We start from the raw sequence: 24,806 nt of genomic DNA on the forward strand, positions 1-24,806 counted from the left end.
CTGCCTTGCCCTACCATACCAATTGGATTTGTGAAAACTTGTGAAACTCACCAGCCCACAAATTTTATAATATATTGTACAACACAAATAAATAATATGCTTAAAAATTACAACACAATCCACTACGAATATAGAAACAAATTTTCCTTAAACCCCTTCAGAACTCAACTGAATACATAGCCATTTATTTTTCTCCAGAATTCAAACGAAGATACTTTTTGCTGATGATTATATAATAGGGAGCAAATTGCAAATGAACCGCTAGTATGGCAACCCAAAAAAAAATGTTAAAACCTATTTAGGACCCTCTAAGTGTTATATAGCACTTCTTTCACATAAAAGTCATTACAAGAGTTGAAAACCGAACAAACTTCAAATCAACCCCATAATAAACCAATAAATCAAGCACTGTTCCACTCCAAATGGTTGGACGATTCTCAATATTAAAAATTGAAGATTCTAATGAAGTATCACGGATACAAGGCTAACCAACCACAAATCCCTCAAAAACATGCCATGGGGAATTATTGATAAAATTTATACGAGAGAAAATGATCTACCCTAACAAAAAACAGTAAAGCCGATTGCGCGTAAGCAGCATCATCAGTTACAATTGGGTTGGGAAAAGCAAAAATGGATTGAGTTTTATGGTAATGCGGGCAGCAGATATACCTGTCCCGACTGTAAATAATACAAACGTCTTCTAATTTGCATTTGCAAACTGGATTCCTTTCTCGATGGAAGCTTTGAGCTCGGGCTTGAGCTTTTCCAAACCTTCTTTCTCAAAGTCTGAGAGAGGACCCAAATCCAAAACAGACTCTACTCCATTCTTTCCAAGCTTCACCTGTTAGTAAAGGAAAATCGAAGTGAAACAAAATTCATGCTGCAGGAGGATTTCAATTATAAAGAAACACCAACAGTTCAGCTTCAGATGTTGCATGTCTACAGTCAAACAATATTGTCCAAGGAAAAAGTAGTCAAAAAAGAACATGACCAACCTTTGAAGCAAAGAATGGAAGTTCAGTGACGGTTGATTGAACAAACGAACATTCCACAACATCGGGAACTCCATTCAATCCCTTAAGACAAGCATCGGCAAAAAGCGCTCCAGCATACCTGCCAGATACAGTAAAACGTAAGAAGTATACTCACATAACTGACATGGCAAGGAAAATAAGAACAGACTACGAGGAAAGATAAACTGGTCAACTTCCACACCCATATGGCCATATTCAACGGACCAAAGGTTAGTTTGAAAAACACATAATATGTAATTGCAGAGAATTATGGAGAAGCAAAGAAATGAGTTTCTAATGCTAGTGCAAAGAACTCAAAGAAAAGAATTGTTCACCGAGTAATATTCACATCATGACGGTATGACAAGAACACAGCTCAAAAGCCCCAGCTATAAAGTTGAGAAAATAAACTTCTGATAAATAATAATCCAGCAGCAAGAAGAAAAAGTCTTACGCCATGGATAATGTAGCAGAACCCTTTCCTGCCTTTGCTTCCACTACTTCCGTTCCTCCGTCTTGTGTTCGCTTGGTGAGAGCAACAATAGTGTCATCTGTCAAATTAGCTTTGGGGGTAGCCTGTGACAATCATAGATACCGTTTAAAATCAGACACCTCTATTTCATAACATCCGATGCAATCCACTATATGTCTAGTAATTGTAAAACAGAAAGAAAGCTGAATTAGAACAAAGGAAAAGTACCTGAGAAAATAGGGGAAGGATGGTAATGCCAGCATGGCCACCAATAACAGGAACATTAACCTCTGTAACAGTATTACAATAGTCAGGCAATAACGTTCGACATTTCTCCAATGTGCACAAAAGTAATTAGCAAACTTCTTTTCATCACTGTAGTGCAAATTACAGAGAGCATGGAATTATACCGGCTACTGGAACATTTGCTTTCCCAGCGTAGAAGGTCTTAGCTCTGACAACATCAAGAGTTGTAACACCAAACAACTTCTTCTCATCATACGTATTAGCTTTCTTGAAAACCTCAGCAGCAATTGGGACAGTTGAGTTAACGGGGTTACTGATCATGTTAACAAGTGCCTGCAAAACCGTATTTTGGTTACAAAATGAACCCAGACAACAACTTATTCTTTTCTAAAAAATGGATCTCGGAACGAGGGATGTGGATTACAGACGTTGGGGCAGTACTTCGCAATGGCGGTGCAAAGTGATTTAACAATGCCAGCATTAATGTTGAAGAGATCATCACGGGTCATGCCCGGCTTTCTTGGAACACCAGCAGGAATGATGACAACATCAGATCCCTCCAAAGCTTTTCCGAGTTGCTCCTCACCCACGTAGCCAGTAACCTACAAGTTGCAAAAGGAATAAGAATAAGCATGCAATGAACCCTAATTTATATAGAAAACGCAAAAAAAAAAAAAAAAAAAAATGAAATGAACAAATTAGCTCAAAATTGATTGAACACCAAACAGATAGAACAAAAGATAACTCCAGAAACATGTAGATACGCGAGTTTCAAGAATCACAAGACAAATAGACTTAAATTTGTTATTTGGAGCAGAAAACAAGACATGCACATCCAAAGACAAAATAGCATAAAAATTGATATCAACCAGATCGATTCCATTTCTAACAGTAGCACCGATGGATGAAAACTCGTAGCCGTGAAAAAAAAGTGAAAAAGTTACAAGATTTACCTCGGATCTAGTGTTAACATGACCGACATCGGCAGCAACACCAGGGGTACCGGCAATATCGTAGAGAGCAAGCTTAGAGACAAGTGGGTTAAGCTTCATCAGAAGCGCCAATGGCTGCCCAATCCCACCGGCAGCACCGAGAACGGCGACTTTCCTTTCCGGGACGGATTCAGTGGCAAAGGTACGGGTCAACAGACGGTTAGAGGATGAGGATCTGGAAACGGCGGAACGAACGGATCTGAGAATAGAGGCCTTCATTGTTGAACGTTAGAAAGAAGAGCGACGAAGGCGATGAAGAAAGGGTTTTTGTGGAAATGAAGGGATCTTCTTCTTCTTCTTCAGATCGTAGCTTTGTGGTTTTGATTTTATTCTCAACCCCAAGGGGTCTAATGGTAATTTTAATTTTCTTTTCCTTTTCGGTTTCATTTTGTTTTGTGATTTATTTATTTATTTTGATTATGTTTTGAAGCTGAAAAAACCAAATCTCTCCTCCAAAGTTCAAATCCACATATCTCAATTAATAATAAAATGAAGTTAGAGATTGAATAGCTTTTTTGTTTTTTTATGTTTGTAGTTAAAAGGTGAATGATATATATACATAATACACATATCTTTTCCAACTTCAATTTCCCACCTCAATTGGCAATTGTTGTACCAAATGAATATTGTGCATTGTCCAATTACATATTTATTTCCTCCAAACAAAACAGGCGGACACATTGGAGTTATCATCCTTAAGAAAAACAATTACAATGTCTTTTGCATTCTTTACTCAACCAAAATTATATATGGTGAAATATTCAAAGTTCTTCTCTAATTCACAATAATTAGTAATTGCTAATTGCATCGCTAATTTCAAACATTAACACAATTTACGGTCTCTTTTACAACAAATTTCCACTTCTAAGTCAATAACTTATACTTTAAACCTTTAATTTTATCAAGTTTAGAGTTATGTTTTTACATTTTATTTAATATATCTATTCGAAAAAAATCGTAAATTAAAAGAAAATAAAGTTAAAGAACTTAATCTCATAAATAGAACAAAAAAACTACAAAATTTACGGCTCTAACAAAATCAAAAAGCTCTCAAAACCGGCTATTTTTCAAAAATTCTATGCTTGACCTTGTCGTTTTTTAATTTCGCGTTCTTCACTTTCTCTTTCTTCCTCTTATTCTATTGTTATTCTTTTATATTTTTTTTAAAATCATGGTCATGGTTCTACCATTACTATTATTCTTTTTCATTATAGTTTTGCTATTAATATCTTTGTTTTCAATCAATCATCAATCTTGTGTTATTTTTTTTTTCAAAGTGTTATTTGGTTCGAAAGTGTGTACCAAACATTAAAAATCTTAGCACACGATTTTAAACAAAAATCATTTAGATCTTGATACACGACCGTGTACAAATATCTAAACGATATTGGTACAACATCATATACCAAATATAACTTTCGGTACATGATCTTCAAGATCGTTTAAATTTGGTATGCAATCAAGTATCATTTCCTACATGATCTGTGTCATAATCATTTAGAAAAAGAACTACATGCACGCGTATGACCAATCAATCGCATGTTGACCGAGACATTTTTTATATTTCCCATTTATAAGTTTATAAACTTTTTTCGTTTTCAAAATTGTTTAAATATTTTATCGGTTTATTATATTTGTTAAAAAGAACTCTTAAATAAATGCATAATCAATCAACAACTCCAACATTCATACATTACAACTCAAATCAAATCAATATCTACTATTTGCATTATGAGACGCTCTATCATAAATATTAATCTATATCTGTCAATGGTACCCAATCATGGATAGATTATGACATTTTCTTATAGCTGCAACTATTATCAAAAGTTGTCATTCAAACTAATTAGGTTAAAAATATAATTTTAGTGTATCTACTTCCAAAAGTTCCTTTTTTTTAGTACAAATACCAATTTTAATATCTATACTTTTGACAAATATTAAATTTAATCAAAATGGGTTAGAAAATAATAATAGCTTTTGCTCAATGAGAATATGTTTCCAAATTTTACCCTTGAACAATGTAAAAAGAGGGGAAGAAAAAACATTGGATAAGTTCATAGCTGATAAAAATATTGCAAAACTAAAAATGACATCAACTGTAACAATTCAATTTAGTAACAATTCAATCTTTGTATTTCCAATTTTTACTCTAACTTGATTATATAACAATTTGTTACATCCCATCCTTTTTCAAGTAATCATAAGTAGATCAATACATTTTTATTAGAGATTAACTGTGATTATAAATTACATAGTCATATAATAGAAAATAATAATTTTAATTAAAATTTGCATCGTATAATTATAAATTCAAAAACTAAATTTTATAAATTAAAAAAAAATGCAGGGACCAAGTCTAAAATATATGTACCAAAAACGATCAACAATCTTTCTTTTCTTTTTTAAAATGACAAGAAACAAGTATTAACAGAACTTTCTAGAGTATGAAAAGTGAACTCAAGCACATGAAAATGCAAAATAAATTTACAATCATGGTAGGCAAAAATAAACTTTTTTCTTTGCTCTTATCAGCAAGGAAGATGATGCCCTTTCCATGAGGCCAACTTGTCATCTTTTTATAGGAATGTGTGCAACTTTAACATGTTACAAGCTCTAGATTATCCCTAGCACTTTATGGAACATTCCTATTTTTTCATAGAATAAAAACTCCAGTCTCAATCGACATCCAACCCCAAAAATAAAAATAAATAATCAGGCAGACTGTTTCATAGGTTCCAATTGCAGAATCTGTCTTTTTATCGATGAATTTACACTAAGACAATATATAAATACCCGAAAATAAATTATACCAAATCCAAAAATAAGGCATACTGACCACTTCCAAAACTGAATGGTCATCATTTTTGGCATCTGGTAAGTAGAGAATAGCCATCATTGCAAATGAACACTCACTGCTAAACTAATGCACAACTCTTATGAAATCTGCTGCAGAGAAATCCAAGGATCAGAGAGATTTTAACCCAAGCAAAAGCTGAAAAACCATATATATTCTATACTCTTAGGGAATAAAGTGAATCACCTATAAAGAAATTTTGGAAAGTATGATTCCTTCACAAAAAAGTGAAAAATGGGGTCGAAATCGAACTCATTCAAGCAACAGGAAAATCTTGGTAAACGCTTTGAGTTCTTCCAATCCAGTCCAAAACATCAGCACAATCTTGACGTCTAACAAAATACCTATGAGTTGGCGATTGGGGATTGGGGGGGTGTTGAAGAAGGTATAATTAGCTCATTTCTGGATTTGATATAATTCCCAATTAATTTACTATAAGTAGTACCTATTTCTCGTTTGATAACTCTTCATCTCAGAAGCTTTTCGGCGACTGGAAACATCACTTTCCATTCTAAGTGAATCTGGAACAGAGATATTTCCACTTCCATTGTGGTAAGCATCATAAATAAAGTTGAGTGCGTTTTCCTGCAGGTGTTTTTGTCTCACATTGATCAACATAACTTGACAATATCACTATATATTTGTGGATATAAACATGTATGTACAGTAATTTAAACACCATTATCAGCCCAACTCATAAAGTATGCACCCTCCACCAAAAGGTCCTTAATCCCCCATGTTCATAATTTAAATCACTCTTGATGCATTGTTATAATGGACTGTCCTTACAATTCAATCAATAACATGATTATTATGGATTATCCATGTAAGATTCAAATACTCCCGTGCTCAATAGACAGCGAGTCACCAAACTATTAAGGCTTTGCTTTACACATGCATATTTTCTAAAAAGAAAGCATCAATGGTTCAGTAATGGGTTGAATGCATGCTAACTATTGGATGATACTACTCAAACGATATCTTGAAGAAGATTCATACAAGAAGAAAGCAGCATGTCACCAACTTTGAAGTAAATCAGTGAGACTGAACTTGACATAAACGGACTGTAAAATGAACAACCATGCTGAAGGGAAAATTTTCAATAACTAGAGTCAAGAAATACTAGTTTCCTTTCTTCGTATAAGATACTTTCTCAACAACTTCAAAGTCATCATGGGTTCATAGACGCACTAGAGGAATTAGAGGTATAAAATGGTATAAAATCCCTGAGATAAATAGAATAGTTACATGGTAAAGATAAGCAATACGTACTAGTGTTACTAGCTCATAGAAATTTACAATGACTAGTATCAGATACAGATGCATTGTAAAAGTCAATTAAAGCAGAAAACAGAAACAAGAATAACCAAAACATTGGCGATCAGCTTTTAGATTAGAGAACAAAGATTGTGAACTGGCAGTGATATATGGAGAAGAATAAAACTGGCAGCACTACTTTTCCAAGTGTGAAATTTATGTAGTTTGAACAGGGAAAAATATATACAACCAACACTCAAAATGCCATACCAGGGGTTTGGATGCATCAAGCCAGTGATATATTCGCTCATTCCGGAACCAAGTCAATTGCCTTTTTGCAAAATTTCTGCACGGTGATTTTTCAGTTTTTGATTTGAAGTCCAACAAAACGCAAAAGCATAAGGAATATATTAGAAAGATAAGGGCCAAGGAAAGTATTTAGCACCATAAGTATGGTTTTCTACTCAAAGAATTTCCCCCACAAGGAATCCGACACATACCATTGGGCAAGGCAATAAAATAAAAAGCTAATCCTAGTACTACATTCTTAGATCAAACAGCCTGTAACTGCATACAAAATTCTCAACAGAAATCATACCCAGGAGTAATCTGGTCATAAAACGATTCCGAGAGCAATGGACTCAACCTCTGTTCTGCCGTTTTTATCATTCCAATCAAATTTATTTCTAGGGTTAACAGGATATTGTTTATATCAACTCCCATGTGTTTTGGAAGGTCTAAACCCTGTTGGAAGGTCTAAACCCTCGGAAATATACTGTAGGCCAAAACTCTAAATGTATCCCCTGATTAGTGTTGTATTTGCACGAAACAGGATATTGTTTATATCAACTCCCATGTGTTTTGGAAACAAAAGAGCGTTCTAATCCACCTCATTACATGGTCTTTTAATTTGAAAATAATCATGCAATTCTATTTTTTCTCTCTTTTTTTCAAAAATAAATCATACAATTTAATGGGAACACAATTGGAAACTTCAATTGAACCTGATCAACTGTCCACTGCACAAATGTCCTCGAAATCTAGCACAAATTAGATACAAAGCTTTCCCAAAACTAAAACCCTTTTTGCGAGCACATGCAGTGGAAATTACCTAGATGCTTTCTGAAATTCAGAGAGGAAGGCATAGAACTCTTCTGGAGAACTCCTTCCACCTTGCTGCCTACACCTTAATAGGTACTCCATAGCCTGAAGTTCATGATTCACAATAAATTAGTGAATGTAATCCGGCCTATACTGAAGAGTGAAATTTATATATTTTTTTAAAATCAACAGTAAAATAAATTGTAAAAACGGTAACAGTTGCACAATGTAATTCGGCATTGCATTTTATCAAGTACTCATAGGAGATAAGAAAAAAAAGTTATAGAGATCATTAAAGAAAATTATGACAGGCTTTTGTTAGGATTAGTGGGCTTGACCTAAGGAAAGATTTACCCTGATTGTCTTTCCTTTTTTACCATTAGCTTGTTGTCTATTTAATTTTTCCCTCTGTATCTTTTGTGAATAAGAGCAGAAAGTTAGATTGTGGTTTTTCTCCCAGTACTTGGGTCTCATGAAACGCAGTGTCTATTTTTACAACTTTTAATATGGTATCAGAGCTGGGCAAAGATGAAACCCTAGACACTGAACTTGACGAAACCCAAACTAACCACAAGGCAGGTGCTGGAATCAACGCCATCGTCGCCACCGCCATGGAAAAACTACTCCAACAGCTTTAGAAGCTGCCGGTGAGTAGTTTCGTTTTACCCTTGGAACCAGCTGCACCGCCTAGTGGAGGGAACCAGCTGCACACTTTTGGAAGTGTCACAAGGCGGTCGTGCGGCACTTGTTCCCGCTCAAGAACTAGTCAACCAATCCGAATTCAAATAGCCGGTGGCACAATGGATCTCTTTCGCAACCTCCACCCCCTATTTGAGAAAAGGTTTTAGAAAACGGATTTAGAGGAAAAGGTTTTCGCAAATGTTTGAACGTATGTTTGAGAAAAGAGATGACAATAGAAAGCTATAAACAATAAGGGACAAGAACAACTTTATATCTTATAACTCGAGGATATGAAAGTACGATGATAAGTCTTACCTCCATATAGTACATTTTGAACAAAAAGGGAACTAGCAGGCTCGCATATGCTAATATGTGAGATGACATACTTAATAAAAATATTCGGAAAAATAAGAAGACAATAAGAGGTGTTGAAGTGGTCATGCGGCCACGGGCAGCACACCTTGGACAAGCATGACCATGACATTCTCCTCCACTTAATTAGTTGCCCAAACTCAGCTGTTTCTTGAACAACTGACTCGGGATCCTTGCGAACTCTCCACTTGACTTTTCTAACCTTGAGGCTTTTCCACTTCTCTTTGGGGAACTCCCATTTGTCGATTCGAAGCCCCTCCTTGGTTGTCGCTCCTTGGGGTCTTTCGGCGACTCCTTTCTCAACGTCCCTCAGCCATATATCAAATTCAATCATCGACTGTGGGGCGACTCATAGCTTCATATCTAAAAAATTAGTAACTTCCTTGAATCTGCCAACTAAAGAAACTACGAACTATGGTGTGATTCTGGGTTCAAAAACAGCAATTAAGGGAAAAGGAATATGTGGGAAGGTGGAATTGTTCGATGGGGATTGGAAGGTAGTAGATAGTTTCCTACCTTTGGAGCTCGAGGGAGTTGATATATCCTAGGAATGCAGTGGCTCATTCCTTAGGTGTGACAAAAAGTTGACTCGCGAAATTTGAGCATGACTTTCCAGCACGAAGGGAAGAAGATAGCTATAAGGGGGGATCCAAGCCTCACAAAAACCCAGGTCAACTTGAAAAACATGATGAAATACTGGGGCATAGAGGACCAAGGATTCTTGATTGAATGCAGAGCTATGGAAGGGAGTCTGTCGATTGAAGAAATGTATGATGAAATAATGCCGACGATAAATGAATCCATTCCAGCCCCTATTAAATAAGTATGAAGATGTTTTTAATTGGTTAGAAGAGCTTCCACCAAAATGGGGAATAGAACATCATATACATTTGAAGAAAGGCAACAACCCTGTGAATGTCCGACCTTATAGATATGCACATCATCAGTAATAGAAGAGTTGTTTGATGAGCTAAATGGTGCAAATATGTTTTCAAAAATTGATTTGAAGGCCGGTTACCACCAAATAAGAATGAATGCAAGAGATATCGAGAAGACGGCCTTCGGAACTCATGAAGGTCATTACGAATTCCTAGTTTTGCCCTTTAACAAAGACTTAGAAGAACATTTGCAACATCTTGAAACTGTTGAAAGTGTAACGTGAAAATGAATTATATGCAAACATGGGGAAGTGTAACTTTGCAAAGACAAGAGTGGGGTACTTGAGGCATATCATCTCAGGCAAAGGAATTGAAGTAGACCCATAAAAGATAAGAGCAATTGAGGAATGGCCCGTACCTACCAATGTACGAGAGGTGAGAGGATTCTTAGGCCTAACTGATTACCACTGAAGGTTTGTACAGAATTATGGTTGTGTTCCAGCTCCTCTTACGCAATTACTGAAGTTAGGAGCTTTTAAATGGAACGAAAAAGCACAACTAGCCTTTAACAAGCTGAAAATGGCTATGATGACACTACCTGTTTTAGCTATGCCCGATTTTAACCTACCTTTTGAAATTGAGACAGACACCTCAGGATATGGATTTGGGGCAGTGTTAGTACAAGCAAAGAGGCCAATAGCATACTTTAGCCACACACTCTCAAGGAGGGACCAAGCCAAACCTGTTTACAAGAGGGAACTTATAGCAGTAGTGCTGGCAGTGCAAAGATGGAGACCCTATCTTCTGGGTAGAAAATTTATAGTGAAAACTGACCAACGATGGTTGAAATTTTTGTTGGAGCAACATGTGATACAACCTCTACCAGAAGTGGATAGCCAAACTCCTAGGCTACTCATTTGAGGTATTATATAAACCAGGACTTGAGAATAAGGTAGCGGATGCTTTATCCAAGGTACCTCCAGAAGCCCATCTAAGCCATATCTCAACCCCTGCTTTATTGGATATAGCCATCATTCAAGCTGAAATGGAGAAAGATCAGCAATTGCAGGAAATCAAAACTAAATTAGCAGAACAGAGGAATGAAGCTTCTGTTTTTTCATTACAGCAAGGTATATTGAAGTATAAGGGAAGACAGTTCTATCAAAGACGTCAACATTGATACCTACTATACTGTACCTATTGAGACTCGGTATTTGGGGGCATTTCGGTTTCCTAAAAACATATAAGCAATTGACTGGAGAGTTGTATCGGGAAGGCATGAAGAATGATGTGAAGAAATATTGTGAGGAGTGTTTGATCTGTCAAAGAAACAAGACCTTAGCTTTATCACCGGCGGGATTACTAATGCCTCTGGAAATTCTTGATGCTATATAGAATGATATTTCCATGAATTTCATAGAAGGACTACTGAAGGCTAGGCTGGGAGGTGATCATGGTGGTGGTTGATCGTATGAGCAAGTATGCACATTTCATAGCTCTAAAGCACCCTTATACTGCAAGATCCATTGCTGAAGTGTTTGTGAAGGAGATAGTCAAACTACACCCACGCTCTATTGTTTCAAACCGTGATAGGGTGTTTATTAGTCATTTCTAGAATGAGATGTTTAGATAGGCAGGAACGAAATTGCATCGTAGCTCGACCTACCATCCACAATCAGACGGACAAACAGAGGTGGTGAACAGGGTTGTTGAATCATACTTAAGGTGTTATTGTGGAGAAAAACCAAAATAATGGATTAATTGGCTACATTAGGCAGAGTATTGGTACAACACAACTTATCACAGCTCCATTGGAATAACACCCTTCCAGGTGGTTTATGGACGTTTACCTCCCCCTCTGATGTATTATGGAGACATGGAAATTCCGAATTCCACACTTGAGCAACAATTAAAAGAAAGAGACCTAGCATTGGAGACATTGAAAGAACACCTCAAGCTGGCACAAGACAAGATGAAGAAGTGTGCTGATCTGAAAAGAAGAGAACTGAATTCCAAGCTGGAGAGATGGTCTTTTTGAAGATCAAACCCTACCGGCAAATGTCCTTGAGGAAAAGAAGGAATGAGAAGTTATCTCCTAAATACTTTGGGCCCTATAAAATTCTGGAGAAAAACAGGAAAGTTGCATACAAGTTGGAGTTGCCACCTCCAACATCAATACATCCCGTATTCCATGTATCGCAATTGAAGAAGGCTTTGGGGGATCATACTACGGTGAATCAGTTGACACCATATATGAATGAGAACTATGAATGGCTGACACAACTAGAAGAGACATTCGGTTAATGAAAGAATCCAGCAACCAGGGAATGGGAAGTCCTGATCAGTTGGAAAGGGCTGCCTCCACATGAGGCCACATGGGAAGACTGCAATGATTTTAATCAACAGTTTCCGGACTTCCACCTTGATGACAAGGTGGATTTGGGGAGAGAAAGTATTGTTAGACCTCCAATTATATTCAAATATAGTAGAAGAGATAAAAACGTAAATACATGTGCGAATGAGGAAGGAAACCAAAGGGAAGGGGACCACATTGGGGGACCCACAGTTAGAGAAATGGATTGAAATAAGTAGTGCAGGGAGGAAAGAGGGCAGGCGTTTCTTGAGTAAAAATTCCGTGAATTCCTGAAGAGATAGGAAGGCAGAAAGGGTGGGGAATGTTATCGTTCTTGTTTTGAGTATTTTCTGGGTTTGTTTATCTGATTCATTTGTTTGTTGTTCAATAATTGATCTCCTCAATTCTTCTCTATTTGTGTAATCATTTGATCAATATCAATATATAAGAACACTACTCCGGTGTTCTATCAGCATCCCTCTCCTCACCCTCTTCTTCAACCTCCCATCACTGTGCTGCAATTTTCCTTTTTTTGCTGTCCCTGTTGTTGCTAATCAAGAACAAAGATGAATTTAGCCATCACCATACATTTTAATCATCATAGACAACATTTCCTTTTTCGTTTTTTCTTTTGTTTCCTAGAACCTTCATTTCCCCCCTAAAATTCCTGTTTTTTTCCTTTTTCCAACCAATATCATCACTTACATATCCTCATTTTGTTGTCAATAGAGTGAGAAATGGCAAAAGTTTAGAAGGTAATCACTATGCGTAAGCGTAAAAGTCCTCGGAAATTTGCCTGGATGTTTCTTTCTCATCCACTCCTACAAACAAAACCTTCAACTTCAAAGCTTCAAAATTTAGGTAGCCCAAACAACCTCGTCATCTAATAATCATCAACAAAAACAAAAATAGAACAAAACCCACTCTGAAAATCCAATCTTTAATCAAAATCCACCCCCCCCCCCCCCCAAAAAAAAAAAATAGAAACAAAATCTTTACAGAAACTATTCCATCATTCTTTTTCTTGGATTTACGAAGAAGAGAGAAGAGTTAGAAGAAGGAACAAAAAATAAAGAGAAGAATGAAGAAGAAAAAAGATGGGAATTTTGGGGGAAAATATGAGGGTTCCATGAAACAAAAAGGCTAGAAATGAAAAAGGAAATATTGCGTACAATTCTAAATAAAATATAAGGTGATGGTTAAATTCATCTTTGTTCTTCATTAGCAACAACAAGGATAACAAAAAACAAATTTGCCTAATGATGCCACAACGAAAAAACAATAATATTATAATAACTTATCCAAATCAATTTGTTGATTAATTATATTTAACTGCCACATCATTTTTTCGTTAATCAACTAATAGTCAATGTGACTTGAGGGACCATTTAGAACTATTTCTCAAACCTCGGGGACCTAAGTGTTCATTTTAAAACTTCAAGAACCAAATAGACATCAACTTCAAACCTCAGGGACCAAAAGTGCATTGCCCTTATTATTATTATAAAATGGAATGAACAACTTTCATTGTGAAAAGAAGAGAGAGAGAGAGAGAATTCAAGAACATACAAAAGAAAAAGAGGCATCCCTCTAAAAAAGGGACTCCAATTATGTAAAATAAGACCCATAGAACAATTACGAAAAGTCTTTGAAATCAAAATCCACAGGGAGACACAAAAGCAAATGAGGGACCAAACTTCACTAGGACCCCTGTCCACTCCTCTAAAACCCTACTATTTCGCTCACCCTACAAAACTCCTAAGACCGCACACACCCCGACAAGCCATAAAAATTGGCCCTTCTCCCCATGAGATAGATTGAAGAGGAACTCCTCGACCATAACACTAATGTCCCTGTGACGAGAATACAAGATACCAAATATCTCGAAGAATAAGTCTTAAACAAAACTCGCAAACCCACAACGCCAAATAATATGGTCCAAATCTTCCTCGGGCTTCCGAACAAAGAAAAAAAAAGAAAGGACCAACAAGCAATGAAAACTTCCTCACAAGCCGAGAGGTCATGTTTAGTATGGCCATGTAAAACTACTGGACGAGTAAAGAATCACATTTTTCTAGGGATCTTAGTCGTCCAAAAATCAATGTTCTTAAAGGGAAAGGATCAACCAGATTACAAAATTAGACTTACACGAGAACCCTCCAAAGAATTGGAACTCCAGACCCTTACATCCCTTCTCCCATTCCTAAAGGAGTGAACCTTGGTCAAATAAAGAAGAAGTGGTGGAACCCAAAAGAAAGGCCAAAGTAAAGCGCTGATATTAGAAAGCCTCTCCACACAATATTCGAAAATAAAGAATGAAACAATTCACCACACAATATCCAAATATAAAGAATGAAATAATATGACGATGTCCAGGATGTACTTGTCTATAACCAATAGCTTTAGTGGCAGAATTTGAATTTGGAAGAAGCCCACTATTAAGAAGCCATGTCGCCTCGGATAAAATCCCATCACTGCCTGCAGAAGATGAAAAGCAATGACGTTTAGTATCATAATCTGATCAAATTTACTAATAAGTAAACCTTGAAAGATTGTATCACCTAGCAGAGAAGTAGAAAACCATGCACAATATTACAAGTCTCCAATTGAAATAACTACCAGCTATAACTTAACAGAAAGTATACTGTTATAGTTATTTAAACTTTAATTGTACACCCACCTAAAATCATATCTTCGCAGCGGAAGTCAATTGACTTATACAAATTAAGCCTTGGGCTAGAGAGGAAGAAACAAATGAATTCATAGTCCAACTCTTTCGTGCTAATTTCCACACTAGAATAGTCATGAGGGTCAACTGAATGGTCGGCGCCCTGAAAGCTGCTGGCTGCACCAGAACCATGTTCTTGTCTGAAAGTATCATATGGAACTTGAAATGCAGACTGAGGTGAACCACTTGCCTGCAAAGGAATGATATAAGGTTATACCATATATATTTATCATTACTTTCTAATTGGCAAAATATAAAAAATAAAATCATTCAAGAGAATCTGGATAGAAGTTAGAACAAACATTTCCAGAAATCAGAGAGTAAAAGTGTAGTGAAAATGTACACATTACAATTCAGAACCATTTTATTTCATCTAGGGATTTTCACCAGAGATCTTTATTTGCATTGGTTCTTTGTAAGTAGACATTCATAGAAGTGAATCATGAATCATTGGGAGAAAATCATCTTTTTTGCTCATCATCTTGCTTTAAAGTTTAGACTACTGGCGAAGGCTATGAGAAGCATTATGGTTATCTACTGCATAAATATGGAGGAGGTTGTCTGAAACCCACATATTGGAGGAAGAGGAAGCTTCTTATGAAAAAAACAGATTTCTTTACTGAATTGAGTGGCATTTAGTCGAAAGAAATAGGAAAGGCTGTTTGGGTCTTGAGCAGTCTTGAGGGAATTAAAAGTTTTTCAACTTTTCAAAACTACCAAAAACAGAAGAATGAGAGAGAGAGAGTATCAAATAAACAGCAAAAGTGAGAAATTACCTTGATAATCTCATAGCTACGCCGCAATCTGTACCAATCATTAATAGCTAAATGCTGCGCTCTAGGATCACCAGCTTTAACGACCAATTGCACAGCTGCATCCCAGTCTTCATTTCTCTGCAAGTCTGCTAACTCAGAACAAACTTCGGCAGCAATGTCTGGAGAGGCCTTTGGAACATTGGGTTTTCCATACATGAACCTTCATTTGATCCCACACCCATAAATCATAATAAAAGTTAATTTACAAATGTTTTTCCATTTGATACTATAGCAAAGCGTTGAGCAACATATTCTGCAAAATAATTCAACCATCATTAAGCTCATATGACATCTGGGAGGAAAAGTTATTATATTTGCTCAACAATGTCAAGGATACATTTTTTTTCCGTTAGCCTAATCAGCCATTCTCATCATATGCTCTATGGTTTTCTTAGTTTCAAATTGGCACTCTTATTGTAATCACTTTTAGGTGCTTGAGGTTTCCCCTTATTTCATTTTATCAATGAAATGTTTCTTATCTAAAAAACCATATGCTCTATCGTTCTTTCCCAGAGTCGAGAACCCATATTCAAAAAGCATTTAGTCAGCATTACAAGCAAGAAAAAGACACAGGCACCACTAACATTGACATTCGTGCTTCCATTGATTAACTGAGGATGCAAAATTCAAGCTAGTCCTATTTAAAATAATAATTACCAACAGAGAAAAGAATCTTCAAATAATTTTCCAAAGGAAGGCTATGATGGTACACACCATCTTAAATACAATCCTGTCCCACCACAAACTATCGGAACACGGCCATTATCAAGGATACATCTTGTCGCTTGCCTTGCATCTTCAAAAAACCGACCAACAGAATATTCTGGACAATTTTAACAATAAGTTCAAACGTTCTTGCACACAACAAATATATACTATTGCATTCAATGTCTAAATTATATATCATTACAAAGTGAATATGGAAAATTAGTTGGTGTTAAACTCACAGATGAAAGATCTACTGAGAAGCATACCGTCAGATGGACGTAGAATGTCAATCAGATGGTGTGGGACCTCCTAAAATACAGAAAGAATGAATTCTTGATCAAATGAAGTATGAAGAGTGTATTCAATCAACTTGACTACAGAATTTAAAAAATATATATCTACTAGTTAAAACAGTAACTTAACAATATTAATTATTCATATATGTGATCTCACTCGGCCATAACAAAAATAATTTTATCGTAACCCAAAAATGTAAAACATGCTTCAAGAGACAGATTATATGTGAAACTAATCAAGATGCACTTATCAATATCAGAAATATGTACGTACATATATATCTGTATGGTTAGCTTTTTTATTGAGACTATGCGATCAATTATTTTCAATATTCTTATGTTGTTCCAATTATTTTGAGTAGGGAAGATGTTGAAATGTCACGCCGAGTTGAAATGAAAACTTGTAAGATCTGATTCTGATTACAGCTGACTTTATATTTGATTACTCATCATTGATTTGACGTAATTTCTACTTTTATGTCAATCACACACTTTCTTCTTTTCTGTCAGCTTATCATTCCAGAACTCCTAAGCGTCTTTAAAATAGAGGCTAGATTATGATTCCTCAAGCTTCAGTTACTAAGTAATAGCAAAATTTTAGAGCACGTAAGATATAAGACACCTTTCTATCCCTTGCCGATGGCTTAGCAGATCCAATATCAAGACCCTGGTATACCTAAAATTAGCCAGAATGAATAATATTAGCATTCAAGAAACTGGTTCATTACTGATACAAAGAGAAGAACATTGAAACTCCAAGTAAAATTAGAAATAATGTTAGCGATGGACCCCTTATGAGATACCCAATACACAGGCCAAGGAAATTTTTTAACGCTAAAAGAAATGTACTTGCTTACTCAAAGCATTAGAGGTAAGAAGGCATTGGTTTCTCTACTTTCCAAAAGTTTATTAGTGCCAAAAGTAATTTCATTATATAGATGCTAGAAAGTTTGAAATTCCCATACATTGACGTTTCGTGCTTTTATTCACATGAAAATGCAAAGATAATCATACGTCTGACAGTTCATCATCCTAACATTTGGCTAGAAGAACCCAAAAATTAGATAATTATCCATCTAAAAACCAATAGGCATTAAAGGACTAAACCGTGTAGCTTATACAGATTGTGATTTATTCTAATTTCTCAACGTGGCATCCTCAACACCAAACAACTATTAGAAAAAACATCAACAACAGTTGTAGATAAGCTAAATTAAAGTACAGTTCCAGTTTCGTTTTGATTCTCCTCCCATTTTCTATGCACCATACAAGGACAGACATTGTCGATTGACCTGCACAGAGTCGGCGCTGATAATTTCACCATTGAGACGCTTAGCAAGCTCCATAGCAAGCCTACTCTTCCCAGAACCAGTTGGACCAGATATAACAATCACCTTCGACTTCCTTTCCTTATTGGGGGTGGGTGCAGCAGAGCAAAAGGTCGCAAAAAGACGCCGGCAGCGAGTTCTCCGGTATGAAATTGATTGGAGAAGAGGCCTCTCGGGCGCAAAGGGAGAGCGCAAACAACAAGTATGAAGGCTGCGGATTCCATTATCCAACATTCTCGAAGCTCGAAGAGCAGCTTTGGACTTTGCGGCCAACATATCTTAGTATGCTCTTGTTCATCATCCAAAGGAGCTTTTTTCATAGGTTTTTTTTCAAAAAAAATAATAATAAATAAATAAATAAAGGAAATCCAACTATTTAACGGTATATTTCGTCCATTTAACGATTTTTTTTAGTTTTTTCAAAAATTAAAAAAAAAAAAAAAAGAAGAAGAAGAATAAAACTATATACACCTGCGTATAAAAAATAACTTTTTAAATATGACATTAATTCACAAACTATAGCAAAAATCTTCGATTCTAAAGTTTTCTCTGTATTTTATAAATAGTCTCAAAATGTATTTCTTTTCCAAAAAGAAATCCAATCCAAACAAAATTCATTCTAATTTATTTTTATAGAAACCGTAAATATTCGGTCGATATTTTCATTTATTTATTTTTTCAAAATAAATATTGGGATGTTTTTAAAAATATAACATTATCCCAAAATATTTGAACAATTTCAAAAGCAAAAGTCTATTGGATTTGACTATTGTTTGGTCGTTTACATTTGGATTTCAAGATTCTTTAATAAATTATACCATTTATTTTTTCAATATTTTTTTTGATATTCATGTATGATCATTTTAGATTTGACAATCTAAACCATCTTTTTCGAAATATTTAACACAAATTATAATTTTTGTCGGTACTCATCTAAATTATACGATTAGTGTATAATAAAATTGTGGTTTGATTTGATCTAATAAATGTATTCCAATAAATTAATAAAACTTGTTAAATTTAATACAGATAAAAATGATTGCTGACTAGTATGACTATTAAAGAAAGTGGATATTATTGGATAAAATAAATATGAAGTGGATGCCATTTTTTAAGGTAATGATTAATGAAATTGAAAATCTGAAGAGTAAAGTTAACTCAAAATAAAGTTCTCCAAACAAAAGTTATGACTCATAACTGAAAAATGACACAAATCTGATGTTCATTTTAAGAAGCTTGACATTTTACCTAACAAAAAGAGTACCAAACAACATTAAAACCAAACTAACAACAGAACTTAACTGACTTTCAACCATTTTAACGATTCCATTAGTTTCACCAAAATCTAAAATGTCATGAAAATGTCAACGAAATCAAATAAGAAAGAAGAAACATAGTACAGTTCAAAGTAATTGATATTTATTGGTTCTTTCTTTAGAGATCTACGGTGCAAATCTGCTTATCCTATTTGTTTGAGGGAAAAAAGGTTTCAGATTGACCATGAGAACAGTTCATAGCTTTGCAAAGCATGAAACTACCACCTACATTCCACCAACTGGTGGTTGCACAAAAAAGAAAGGATACTTCAAACTAAAGATATGAACAATAATTCAGTAACTTCCCAATAAACACAATGTCAAACAATAGTAAAGAAAATCAATTCATCACCCACAAAGCAAAATGTTGAAGCAACTCTCCTTGGATCGGCAAGTTCATTCTGTCTTTCCGGTAGCATTGGCCGCTCTTCTCATAATAGGACTCGCTCGGTTAGTTTTAGATGATCTAAAGAGTCATGGAAGCTTTGTCTTTAAGATGTATGGTCGACCAAGAAGTGAAAAGCATCGACTACCGATTGTTGTCTCTGCAAAAGACCTCATAGATGAAAACTGCAATTTGTTTGAAGGGAAATGGGAATGGGACAATGCATCATACCCTCTTTATGAAGAAGAGACATGTCCATTTTTGGTTAAACAAGTTACTTGCCAAAAGAATGGTAGACCTGATTCTTTCTATAAGAAATGGAGATGGCAACCCAATTCTTGCAATTTGCCTAGGTATTGCAATGTGCTTCCTTATTTCGACCCAACTCACAGTCATAATAAACAAACCATCTACATTGCCAATTTAAACACTCCTTTCAAAAGCTTGTACCAGTAGAGATTTTAATCTCTAACCTTTAAACTGAGATGATAATTACATATGTGTGTGTGTGTATATACATATGTATCAAACTATATGATTAATCTGATCTTGGTGTATAAATTGTCAGGTTTGATGCATTGAAAGTGTTGGATATTTTGAGAGACAAAAGAATAATGTTTGTTGGAGATTCAATACAGAGAGGGCAGTTTGAATCAATGGTTTGTTTGGTTCAATCAGCCATTCCCAAAGGAAAGAAATCCCTTGAAAGAGTTCCTCCTAGGAAGATCTTCAAAGTTGAGGTACCTAAAACTTTTTGGAAAATCCATACCTCTACACATCATAAATTCCCAACTATATTATAGTAAAATAATACTACATCAATTTGAATATTTACATTTTTCGGATTTTTCGGATTTGTCGAATCAGGATTACAATGTATCAATAGAATACTACTGGGCACCATTTATAGTTGAATCTATATCTGATCATGCAACCAACCATACTGTGTTGAAAAGAATGGTGAAGCTCGACTCCATAGCCAACCATGGCAACCACTGGAAAGGGGTTGATGTTTTGGTGTTTGAGAGCTATGTTTGGTGGAGATATAAACCCCTTATCAATGCCACGTAAGTACTCTTTTTCTAATTTTCCTTTCTGGCTAGTTTCCTAAACTTTGATTCATGTACTTATTTAGTTTCTTAACTTGATTCAAACTGCCCTCTCTGTCAACTTGGTTGTACTTCAACTTTCAACTTGTGAACGTAGCATTCTTGTTGAAGAACTATCATTTGATTTAGCAACAAATAAAAACGAATAATAAAAGAAAAGTAGTACAATCAAGTTTCTATCCTTCAAATCAACTACGCAAACTCTAATTTGTCTACGGTTAATTATGTCCGACGTCACGTCACATGTCCAATCAATCAATATTTGTCTTTCTTGAAACTTTAGTATTTTTAACAAAAGCAGCTAGAGAAAAAACGACTATTTGAAAGTGATTTTCACAATTTCAAAATCACTCACGTAAATTCTTGAAGTCGTATGATGCAACTTTTGTCTTTTTAGTGGAAGTCCTTAACTAATATACTTCATTCAAAAGCATATTATTGATTGTGAGCTTTTCTTTTTTCTTTTAAGGTATGGATCTGGAGAGGATGTAAGAGAGTATAATGTGAGCACTGCATACAGATTGGCAATGGAAACATGGGCAAATTGGCTTGAATCCAACATCAACCCTAATTCTCAGAAGGTTTTCTTCATGACAATGTCTCCAACACATTTGTGGTGAGTTCCATTCTACATATTTTTCTTTCATTTTTCAACAAGTCGTGACTCATTGCAACTTAAATTTCTTCCAATCAATCCAATATAACGGTAGTAAAAACAAGGCTCTCAAGTTCTGTTCTGACAGTAAATGGAGAAAAAAAAAAAAAAGCAATCATCTAAATGCTACCAAGTTTGAATGAAAAATGACCTTTTAGTTTCCTCAGCTTTAAAATTGTAACAAAGATTACAAAATGTGCTCAACCGAATTCTAAATGTCTTCTCATTTGTAAATTTGTTGTATGTAGAATTCAAAAAACTTAAAGTTGATAGCTTAGGTTCTGAATACAAGACCACTTGCTCTTACACCGCCTTAAATCTTCACTAATAAATTCAACCGTTAACGTCCGGTTAGATCCCATTTATTTATTTTCTTGACAGCAGTTTAAGCAGTAGAATAGGCATTAAAGTTGAATTTTAAAAGACCAAAAACCAAAAAACAAAAAAGCTATGAAATGGAACCGTTAATATTCGAACGAGGAAGCTTCAAGGAATCAAATTGTTGAACTAAATGGTGTATACCTCAAAGTTCCATCCATTGAAGCTTAATAAGAAAGGTGGCAAATTATCTGTTGTAGGAGCTGGGAATGGAGGCCAGGAACTGATGAGAACTGCTTCAATGAGTCTCAACCAATTCATCATCCACATTGGGGCACTGGGTCAAGCACTGAGATAATGGAAATAATTCATGATGTTATACAGGATCTTAAAGTAAATGTAACTTTATTAAACATTACACAGCTATCTGAGTTTCGAAAGGATGCTCATACATCGATTTACGGGGAGCGTCGAGGCAAGCTTTTGACGAAAGAACAGAGATCTGATCCAAAAATTTTTGCAGATTGCATACATTGGTGTTTACCAGGAGTTCCTGATACGTGGAATGAAATTCTGTATGCTTATTTGTTAAGAAACCATCAAAGTCTTTAGTAGGCTTTGACCCGAACATCAAATGGCAAGTCTCTTGCGATAATTAGGAACTTGAGCATAGAATAGCTCGAAGGATAAGACATCGTGACTTCTTCGAGACCATAGGTTTACTTTCTTTAAAAAGGATTGATTTTCACCCTTTATTCGTGATGTAATGTTCTAAAAGACACCCTTGTTGGCAAGGAGAAAATTTCAATAAAATTTCCAAACTCTACTTCCTCTTAAAGGCCAAAGGTAGGAATAGAAAGGAGGAAGTTTTGATGATGAAAATTAAGGATGTGTTTACTTAATTTGTTAATTCTTTTCTTGAATCACAGTTGCATTAACTATAAGCTGTGGTCAGTTGAGATTAGCTAGTCAAGTTGAGTTTAGCTCAATGGCAACTGGAACATACATCCCTTTTACAACAAAAAGAATATAATAAAACCATTATTTTATTTATGTTTTTGAAAGTTTGAAAATGAAAAGTCAAAAACTTAAAATTAGATCTAATTGTTTCCAAAATAACGTTTCTCTCAAAAACTAGAAACAAGAAATAAAAACGAAAAACGTTGCTGACAACACCAAACTAGTGAGGTCATGAGAAGTTAGCAGTATATATGTAGATCAGGAATATCAAAACTGGAATCAAATAAAAGAGCAATAAACCAATCCAAACAATTTTGTTCTATAAAGACTAGGAGAAAAAAAAAACATATCCAATTACCCTGACCCCCCCACGTAGCGGTCGAGCAACTTCATTCTAAAATGAAAAACAAGAACTTCAAACAAAAATATCCTAAAGCATCAATTCAAATGCAAAAATAAGCCTAAAACCAATTTGATGGAAAAAGTTTTTAAGAAAACTGGACTTGTTTTGATTCAAAGAAGCTCCCATTCAGAGTCACTTGATTGAATTGTTTGATCAGAATCCTTCAAAAGCATTGTACGTGGAGCAGCCAAGCTTGCTCCCTGGCAGCACTTTGTTGCATTATGTCCTTCCAAAATAACTAGCTTTTTGTACTCCATTGCTAACCTCTTTTTGGGAAACAAAGCATTCAATATTGTTCTCTGCATCATAATTATAAGAAGAAAAAAAACATGTAAAAATGGATGTTAACAACGTTTTATTATCCTAGTATAACAACTAGTTATGGTGTATGTCTGATCAAAAAGTTCGAAGTTCGAATCTCCAATGTCTAAAAATGATTGAACATAAATTTTGACATTAAAAAACATCGAACGTTAAACACATGAGCCATGGTTAAATCTTCAAAGTAAGAGTATTAAAATAATATATTTTACTTTAAGAATAAATATATTTAAATAAATGCATCTGGGTTGGTTTTCATATCTATACTTATATCTCTTTTTTTATAATAAGACTTGTATATGCTAATTCAAAAATAGTTCGGTGGGTAAAACATATATTAATCCTAGAGGTCGATGATTTGATTTATTACACTACAATTGTTGAATGGAAAAGACAAAAGCAATAACAAGACTTATAGCTCGTATTATGTTGCATCCGTTGTATTGTCAATACGTAAAAATTTTGGCCAATCATAGGTGATTTTAAATAATTTTCAAGAACATCATAAGTAATTTATATAGGAAACAAAATACCTTAAATGAAGGTTGGTTTGGGGGTTCAGTAGAGACATCATCATGGGGAATAGTACTATAATCCACAATGACACAGTTATCTTCAAGCACCACTTGATGAGATAAATCGTTTGCTTCCTTGTTGAAGTCAGCAGATTCATAGTCTTCCAATGACCCTACAAAAGCTCATCGCAAGTCAGTCAATACAACCAAGACATCAGTGGCAATACTTTAGATTGATGAACCAATACAGTTGAATGAAAAAGAAGATGTTAGAAGAAGGAAAGAAGAACATGAACCAAACGAGTCGATTGATGAGGAAAAATTAGAACAGTAGTTTCCACCTGAGTCAATGTGAGAAGTAATACGATCATAATTCCCTTTGATTATTTCATTCTCATCATTATGAAGTGCAGCATAATAGACGGCAAAAGCTTTATTTGGCAACATATTGCTCCCAATTTCATTGCAACTTATTTCTGATGATGAAGCCACGTGAATAGGATCTTCCATATAAGATGTAGTTGAAAATACTTCAGTAGCAGAATCCCCAAAACCACTTTCTGACTGATTTTGTTCAAAAGCATCATATTCAATATCAGTTGGCATTGACATATCAATTGGATTATGATCAGCGAAATAATGTTCTTCATCAATTCCCAACAATGCTTTGAAATAAGAAATAAATGATTCTTCTTCCTCCTCCTCCTCCTTCTCCTCCTCCTCC

The 24,806-nt window shown here is 35.1% G+C and overlaps 3 protein-coding genes and 1 long non-coding RNA gene across 6 annotated transcripts; 1 reads left to right on the plus strand and 3 right to left on the minus strand.

Moving 5' to 3' along the window:
* Window positions 1-411: 411 nt before the first annotated feature.
* Window positions 412-3,021, minus strand: LOC103492923 (malate dehydrogenase, mitochondrial). Its single transcript, NM_001328457.1, is given in 7 exon segments — window positions 412-844; window positions 999-1,116; window positions 1,471-1,592; window positions 1,717-1,778; window positions 1,899-2,067; window positions 2,163-2,336; window positions 2,688-3,021. Coding segments are annotated over 7 exon segments (1,044 nt in total). The 5' UTR covers window positions 2,946-3,021; the 3' UTR covers window positions 412-703.
* A 2,204-nt stretch (window positions 3,022-5,225) lies between these two features.
* On the minus strand, window positions 5,226-18,430 carry LOC103492926 (tRNA dimethylallyltransferase 9). 3 transcript variants are annotated; one of them, XM_051087000.1, is made up of 12 exons: window positions 18,065-18,430; window positions 17,395-17,439; window positions 16,743-16,785; window positions 16,483-16,591; window positions 15,730-15,928; window positions 14,906-15,143; window positions 14,609-14,703; window positions 7,952-8,046; window positions 7,111-7,186; window positions 6,029-6,168; window positions 5,770-5,927; window positions 5,226-5,672 (listed from the first exon to the last, which is right to left on the minus strand). In XM_051087000.1, exons 1-11 carry the CDS (start codon window positions 18,374-18,376, stop codon window positions 5,840-5,842), a joined length of 1,440 nt encoding a protein of 479 aa, XP_050942957.1. In that variant the 5' UTR covers window positions 18,377-18,430; the 3' UTR covers window positions 5,226-5,672; window positions 5,770-5,839. The 3 variants fall into 3 exon arrangements, with proteins under 3 accessions (XP_050942957.1, XP_008451715.1, XP_050942956.1); XM_008453493.3 differs by having other exon boundaries at window positions 17,395-17,448; window positions 18,065-18,429; XM_051086999.1 differs by having other exon boundaries at window positions 5,226-5,675; window positions 17,395-17,448; window positions 18,065-18,429.
* Window positions 18,431-19,497: 1,067 nt separating this feature from the next.
* Window positions 19,498-22,485, minus strand: LOC103492925 (uncharacterized). The gene is made up of 3 exons (XR_538349.2): window positions 22,336-22,485; window positions 22,088-22,232; window positions 19,498-19,961 (listed from the first exon to the last, which is right to left on the minus strand). It is a non-coding gene; the product is annotated as an uncharacterized LOC103492925 (long non-coding RNA).
* Window positions 19,776-22,495, plus strand: LOC103492924 (protein trichome birefringence-like 31). The gene is made up of 5 exons (XM_008453492.3): window positions 19,776-20,154; window positions 20,370-20,541; window positions 20,669-20,868; window positions 21,380-21,526; window positions 22,144-22,495. The coding sequence occupies exons 1-5, from the start codon at window positions 19,781-19,783 to the stop codon at window positions 22,493-22,495; spliced, it is 1,245 nt and encodes a 414-aa protein (XP_008451714.1). The 5' UTR covers window positions 19,776-19,780.
* The last annotated feature ends 2,311 nt before the right edge of the window (window positions 22,496-24,806 follow it).

The sequence above is a fragment of the Cucumis melo genome, chromosome 7 (genome assembly GCF_025177605.1).
Source record: "Cucumis melo cultivar AY chromosome 7, USDA_Cmelo_AY_1.0, whole genome shotgun sequence".
In the NCBI taxonomy this organism is placed as follows: Eukaryota; Viridiplantae; Streptophyta; class Magnoliopsida; order Cucurbitales; family Cucurbitaceae; genus Cucumis; species Cucumis melo.